Raw genomic sequence first — 7943 nt, 5'->3', positions numbered from 1 at the left:
TATGCATATATTACTGAAAATAAAAATAATAAAAGAATTACACACAAGCTTTAAGTGGGGATTCCCTGAAAAAATACAGAAGCAATTGGGAATTGTTGCAGGAACAACATATATAAATAATTTTTTAGCGATATTTTCCTTAATTCCTTTTATATTGCATTGAATAAACATCCAGTTTTGTTTATTTTCATGAAATAAATTAATTTCCTAAATATTTAAGCTTATCACAAATTCAAATAGTAACGGTAGCTGCCCGAAAAATACCAAATAAATATTCAAATATCACTTATTTTCTCTTTTTCCTGCTCGCTTGCTACGGGCACACCAACAGCTGATTGCGCCGCTTTCTTTGTTGTGTTTTTGTGCGTGTTCCAAGATTAAATGTAAACGATCCTTCCGCGGTCCTGATCACTAAGATATTAAAATTTCCAAGTACTTAAATAATACATCGAGGACATGCCAAGATGAGCAACGCTCTAAAGGCCAAGGAATTGCTCATACGCGCCGTGGAATGCGACCAAAATGCTCGGATCTTGGAGGCGCAGACGCTCTACACAGAGGGGATCTCGCAATTGATGCAGTTCGTCAACGGAGAGCCGGATGAGGCAAAGAAGAAGGGTTTCCTCACCAGAATCAAGGAGTATATGGATCGCGCGGATGCCATAAAAGCTCGAGTCAATGGAAAACTAATGCTTGGCGAGGTGGTCTCCCATGTTTCCATCGATGAAAATGACATTGGGCATGATTATGATCAGCTTTTTGGTAAATTTATGGACAAAAATACCGTGGAGATTCTCCTAGAGGAACCCTACATGACACAAAACTATCAGGTGAGGAGGATCAAGGTGGGAAAACCGGGATTTATACAAGGGGATCAAGTAAAATACTTTGGAAATTGTTTAAAACTGTAGAAAGTTGACACGTAGAATGTCTTTACTTGAAGATAAGAGACCAACAATATAAAAAATAAATAAAAATATATAAAAAGTAGAATTAAATTATAAATTTAACATTGATCAAGCTTAAATTTGAGTTTAAATTTAAAGAAAATCCTATCACAAACTCTTAAAATAGCGATTATAATATCAGAAGGTTAAAGGTTACTTGGAAGAGAAAACGAAAAAAAAAAAAAAATCGTAAAAGATAAGCAAAGATCATTGAGCTAAAAAAGTATAAAAAATTATGTATATTTATATTTAATTCTATTAATAAATGTTTATACTTTCTTGCAGTATCAAAATCTTGTAAGATTTCTGGAGCTAGCCGTCACCAACTGTCCCAACTTAAAGTATTTTCGCCTGGTGACCAAAGAGTATCAGGATAGCAAGAATCCCGATCAACAAAGGACAAATCTGGGCCAGATTAAGGCCGATCTGGAGCGAAGGAACATAAGTGTGTCCATTAAATATGAAGACTCGCTACATGATCGCAAAATATAGTAAGTTTAAAAAAAAAACACAGCGTCAGCACAACAAAAGCCATTAGGGTGGAACAAATTATTTTAAAATACAAGAAAACTTAATGATATAAAAAGGAAATTTATCTAAAATTAATCGTAAAGATCTACTACATTTGTATTTAATTTATAAACCAAAAGAATTCTTAAATTAAAAGTATTTGGTCGATAAACCCACCTTAATCTATATATATATTAAATACACTTGTGGAAATATCTTATCTCTTTGGTTTTTACTTGCAGCTTGAGCAATGGCTACATTATCAAAATCGGACGAGGCCTGCACTTTTACAAGGCCTCCAATCCCATGTATTCCATTGGCCTGGTCAACTACAAATACCGAAAATGCCTCCAAACGGATGTGGATATTTGGCGCAACACCAGCGCAGCATCCTGAAACTGCCCCCAAATCGGACCCTATAAATGACATTTAAGCTTTAAGTGCTACTCTCACTCTGTTTTAGCTTCTGCAAACATTCGATTTATTTTTGTATTATTTTTTTATAAAGATTTCCATTCAATTTCTGTAAAATGAGATGTATGGGAGTGAAGCTGCAGGAGTCACCCACAATTGCAGATTTTTCTGGCCTGCTATAAATCTGCAGACGCCACCGAAGACACCGAAAACTAATATATGGACGTGGCCGCAGGGGCGGTGGCGTTCGCTTCCTGTTCTGGGGCTGGGCTCTGGCTCTGATTCTGGCTGCGATGCCCTGCCAGAAAATGTTTAAAATTCATAACTTTCACGCCACTTGCTGCGGATGGGAAGTCGGATGAGGAGGCGGAGGCGAAGGCAGCACTGCACAGCTGGCGGGCCGTCCTGGCTGCTGTTTTGAATGCCGCTTGCCACTGAGTCAGCCAGCGGGTGGCCACTGCAGTTGCATAAAAGACAGAAGCGGAAGCTCCTGCCTTACCAGCTTCATGTCCGTGTCCTTAAGTCGCTGCTTAAAGCCCGGTATATGCAGGGAAATGAAAATACAGGGGAGCTTCCATTAAGAGGAAAAGACTCTGAACTGAGCAGAAGTATATTCTTCGATTCCTTAAGCTTTTAATTAATTAAAAAGTTATTCCCTGTTTATCAGATGTTCTTTTGCCATTTCGTTTTATTGTAATTCCCAATCTTTAAAGCTAATGTCAGAGAAGCTTGACTGTCTCTGCTTTGCCGGGGACATGTGCGTGGATAATTAGAACTGCGACACAGTTGGCTGCACATCGGAATCGGAGACGAAGTCGAAGGCCCACCTTCTTTCTCTCGTGTGCGAGTGTGTGCGGGGGATATTTTCAATTTACTTGGTGCCATGCCAGGGATTTATCAACAGATGAAGGCAATTGTTACGCAAAGGCCCGAAATGCGGCGCGATGAGCCGGCCTAATAAATTGCACCAGAGCTAAAATGCTTTGCTCGCTTTTAAATTTTATGGCCCGTAAGAAGGCCGGAGCCGGAGCCACCCACTGGAGCCGCCCGTAACCACCCCTAATTTTGGGTTTAAGCACGTCTAGAGGTCGGGAGAGCGAGAGCCCCGAAGCCATGACATGCCATGTGGAGTGGGGATTCCATTTGCCTAAGCTGGCTATTCATTCCCTGGATATTCTAAACAAGCAACAGAGAGCTGCCCGAGCTGTGCTGGGGTCTTGTGTCCCCGGGCCCAGGATGAACTTATTGAACAATTAGATGGTTCACTTATTTTAGATAAATCTATGAACTAGATGGATCCCGGGGCCTCACGGCGGGAATGTTTGCCTACAAATAAGCCACTAACTGACTCAACAACAGGCTAGGATACGATTCCCCTCGGCAAGCAACAGTTCCTTTAGCTCTCCTTTCGCTTGATGGGTGAGTGAGCCTGGAGATCCTGTGACTCTTTGGCTGGTCACAAGTGCAGAAGCCCCAAGCGCCGACTGTCAATTTGTGAGCAATGAATGCAGCAGCTCAGCTCAGGAAACTACAATACATAACCATGGAATTAGTTATAGTCCTCGCTGGTCGCCCTGGCCTTCATCTTCTACGTTGAGGACACAAAGGGCAAAGGACCCACCCTCCTCCAGGAAGCCAAGCAGACACTGCCTGGGGCAGACCAACAGCATAACTAATCCGAATATTTTGGCTCCCCTTCCGAAAAATGGATGCCATTGCCCAAGTGGAAGCTACTTTTTGTACCTCGGGTATTTTTGGCGAGGGGGTAGAGAGGGTATATTGTATTCGGGAGGTGTCACGGTCGCCACTAATATATACATTTTAATGGAGAAACTTGAATGGATATAAAATGCAGACACTTAGGAATTGGAGGTATTTTATTTGTATTTTAGATTGAGGTTATTTTTAAAGACTATAGAATAAATACTATATAAAATTAAACAAACAGAATTTAGAAAAATTAACAGAAGAACCTTAAACTAGAAATGATTCTTAGCTTTTTCAATCCTCGAAGATCCTCTGATCCTAGCTTTTACTTCCCTTTCATCTCATGTTTCCCAGCCCAAGTACTGGGCATGCCTTTGTCGCAATACCCAATCCAAGGATTCTCACTTGGCTATTACCAGGATGGCGAAAGGAAGCTGGCAATAGATGCTTGTAGTCAAGGAGAAGGTCGCGTTAAACGGAATGTTTTAGGTTCAGCGCAGCACTTATGACATTACATTTTACGAGCCCATGTGTGTAGCTGCGTCTGTGTATCCGTGTGTGTTCTCTATTAATTTGCCATAGCATCCCCCAAGAACCCCTAAAACCTAAGAAACCCCCAGCTACCAACGATTGTCCTGTGACGGGGAAAGATTTGTGAAAGCGCCACGTAATTGACTTTGACTTTCACTCCAGCCCTCCAGCTCGTTTGCTTAAAATTATCATTGGGTTTTGTTGGGAAAACTAAGATTTCCATTGTGTACACATATACTTATGCCGATTTCCTATTAGATGCGTAACTTTTGGTCCGCAACACAACAAAACAGAAAAAAAAAATAAAATAAAAAGGGTGGCGTCAACATTTTTTGCTTGTTTTTATTGCTGGCAGCAACATCAACAACAAGGACAATAACAACAGCCCAACAGCCGAACTGGCAAATGTCCCACTTGTTACCACCCCCACCCAGAAAAAAAGAAAAAATACAAGAAGAAAATATAAGAAAAGTGGGCGGGGCTGAGAGACATAGGCGATAGGGAAAATCGGGCCATAACTTTTGTTTTGCTACGTACATAAAATGGCGCCAAGCAACCTATATAGGCCAGACATCTTTGAGCGGAACAGAAACCGACGAGAAAAATGGGTACACTCTGAGGAAAGTCTAGAAGTTTTCGGTTAGATATATAATTTGAAGGTTTTCAGCAGGTTGATTAGTAGGGACTTGCCTTGTATTTAAGTATGAAAGGTATTGAAATACTATCAAATCCTCAAAGAAAAATGTTCTTCAGATATATGCTTAACTTATTTAATTCCTTATCATTAAAAGATTTGCCCAATAATCGATTTAAAATAAAATACAAGCTTTAAATTATTCAATTTATCTTTGTTTTATGAATAATATAGTTTTCCTATCACCATAACTATTTCCTAGATTTTTTTCCTAGTGCATCCGTTTAAGGATGAGACGCAGGAGCACATAAAGTCAAGTGAAACTACTGGGAATAGCAATTGAAATCAAAAACGTGCCATCAACGGCTGGCCATTGCTGTTGCTGCTGATGTTGTTGCTGTTGGTGCTGCTGCTGCTATTTGTATTGCTGTCGTTGTTATTGTTGTTGAAAGGATCTCTCCCCTGCATCAGGAGTCGTAGTCGTCGTCGGCCATTATGTAAATTGCGGCAAGGCCAAGGGGGCCTGGGTGGATTTTCGGGTGTTGTTGCTACTCCTATGGATGTCCAACTGCCACTGCTGCTGCTGCTGCGGCGACTGCTGCGGTTGACCAGCAACCGCATCATTAACGCTTTGGACAGGCATTAGAGGAACGCAATGACAACTGGCTGAGGTCTCAGGCTGTGCGTCCGAAATATGAACTAAAGTGATTTTCAAATATGCCACACAGAAGCACACAGAAAGAAAAAGTTGCTGAAAATTTGAGGTATTAGTTAATGGGAGAAATAAGTAGAAGGAACTACAGCATGGACTAGCTTAACAATTTTATGTATTTTATATATCTTAAATTTATAAAATTACAATGAAACTAATATTAAAATTTGACAGAGACATAATTTTCGGTTCCGTGCAGGCACTTTAGCTATGGCCATTGTTGCTGCTCTTACTATTGTTGCTGCTTCTGTTGCTGCTGCTGCTGTTGGTGCTGCTGCTGCTGCTGCTGCTGCTGTGCCTCGTGCCAGATTAAAAGCTGTCACAGACCAAACAAAGGCAACCGCAGCGGCAACACAAAGGATAAGCAACAACATCAGGAGCAGTTGTGTTATTGTCCTCTCCTTGGATTTGCAATGTATGCCGATTTATAATCAATCAATGTCAGCGCAAAATTCGAAATGGGTGGTGACGCCTATGGCACTGCTCAAAAAAGAGCCTGTCAAAACAAGAGGGAAAGTGCGCCGGAAATTGTGAAAAACACGGAGCAAAAACAGTAATTTTTTAGATGGGATCTATAAAAATTGTAGAGAAGCTACTAATTAAATTAAATTAATTGAATAAATGAATTCTGAGTTTTTTGGAATAATATAGTTTAGATTATTGAATTTAAGTTTGACCTTAAAGCATATTTTTTAGCTAAGTAAATATTTCTTAAAATTATTTTAGGATTCTAAAAATATAATTTTTTATAAGGCAAAGGAATTGTAAGCTGTAAAATGGAATTTTGTTAGACTTTCATAAAGTTTCATTTTCATTTCCTCACCAAAATCTTTATTAAAAGCTATTAAAAATGTTATTAAAAATCCTTTTCTTTTCCCTTTTTCCCCCAGTGTATATACAGCATCTTTTTCACTCGCTCCCTCGGGCGACTACGTGGAACGTATGCTGAAAAAAGCCTTCATTAGGCCCATAGACGTCACGACAGGACCTCGCTCGCATAGGGCCAAAGGCGCGTTATTTATAGTGCGTGTCCTATTAATGCATAATCGACGTCAATCTTGGCATATTAAAGGACTAACGCGGCCTAAGTCGTCGCTTCTTCTCCTTGGGCTATCATCTCCTTATATTTCCCTAACTCACCCCTCGTCACGTTTTTTGGCGATTTTAAACCAAAGATAGATGGCCAAAGATATTTTTTGGCAGCCACTGGTTTTGGGCTACTGGTTGTTGTCTTCGAAAATCCTTTTCGGCACGGTTCTCGGTATGAAATGGTATGGTCTTTGGTTAATAGACCGAAATGCGTGTCAAATTCGCCAGCGAATTGATGAACTCCGAAAAAGGGTCAGTTTTTCAGACATTAAATGCATTAGCGGAGATAAGGAAAGTATTTATGGATTTAATAAAGTGACCCGGTCGGTGGTGTCCTTCGGTCACCTTAAAGATATTTGAGAAGGTGAAAGTGTAACTATGTTGGGCTTTTGGAGCTTACACCTTGTAGCGCATTTTTAAGTGGGGTTAAGAATGTGGATTAAAATATTTAAAATGCCTTTCCAAAGCTATTGGAACTTGCTTGAAGGTTAAGAGTTGTTTAAAATAAATAATGGTTAGTTTTCAACCATTAAAAGGTTAAAAGATATTTTTTATAATTTAAATTCAAGTCAAACCTTTGGTTTTCTTTCCTTTACTTCATAGTTTTTTCCTGGTAAGTTGTTCGTATAATTTTAAACATAAATACAACAAGTACACTGCATTACCCAGTGTTGTTGCTTTATCTAGATCACACTTTATAGCATACTTATCAGATTTTTCATTAAAAGCCTCCCTCGAAATCCCCATCCTTTTCGGCTGTCAAATCCCGTCCACATTCCTTGCCTTCGCCGGAGAACTGCCAGGAATTCACCTCGGGTCAATTATTTCACTTATTTAGCAGGCTTTAAAATTTTCGCCACAAATCCACGCCTCCTTCGGAGTCTCGGATGTTTAATGACCAAGAGACATTGTGACAGCGTTGACAGTTCGCGCAGGGAAATGCTGGGAAAAGTGGGGGAAAATTCAGAGATTCAGTGCGCATTAGAAGGAAGTAAGTCGCGGGCATAAAAAGCCAAGTTGTAATTTGAGTAATTAAAATTTGACACGATAATCGAATCGCACGAGATACGGCCGGAGCAGGTAGTCGGTCGTAGATCCGCTAGATTCCTGGGGATGCGGAACCTGGATCCTGGCACGGAATCGTCGCGTCGCCAGCCCTTTCGCCCAGATTACAACTTGAGCGTCCTTAATGCCCACACTTTATGTATATTTGTATATAATTCCCTGGCTGGTGTATGCGTATATATAGGTCCTGGCAGTCAATGTCAAACCACAGACTATTAAATACACACGCAGGCACGCGAAAGTGCTGAAAAACAAAGCCAGAGCAAGCCCCACAGATGAGGAGATGCCACACGGTGGAAAATGGTTATTACTTGATTTTAAAATATGAATACAA

General features: G+C 40.3%; 1 protein-coding gene across 1 annotated transcript; it reads left to right on the top strand.

Moving 5' to 3' along the window:
* Positions 1–341: 341 nt before the first annotated feature.
* LOC108072668 (MIT domain-containing protein 1) lies at positions 342–2534 on the top strand. Its single transcript, XM_017163903.3, has 3 exons — positions 342–830; positions 1233–1438; positions 1700–2534. Exons 1-3 carry the CDS (start codon positions 465–467, stop codon positions 1851–1853), a joined length of 726 nt encoding a protein of 241 aa, XP_017019392.1. The 5' UTR covers positions 342–464; the 3' UTR covers positions 1854–2534.
* The last annotated feature ends 5409 nt before the right edge of the window (positions 2535–7943 follow it).

This window comes from Drosophila kikkawai, chromosome 3L (genome assembly GCF_030179895.1).
Source record: "Drosophila kikkawai strain 14028-0561.14 chromosome 3L, DkikHiC1v2, whole genome shotgun sequence".
Classification (NCBI taxonomy): Eukaryota; Metazoa; Arthropoda; class Insecta; order Diptera; family Drosophilidae; genus Drosophila; species Drosophila kikkawai.
Note: the sequence above shows the minus strand (reverse complement) of the source record. Positions and strands in the feature narration are given on the sequence as shown.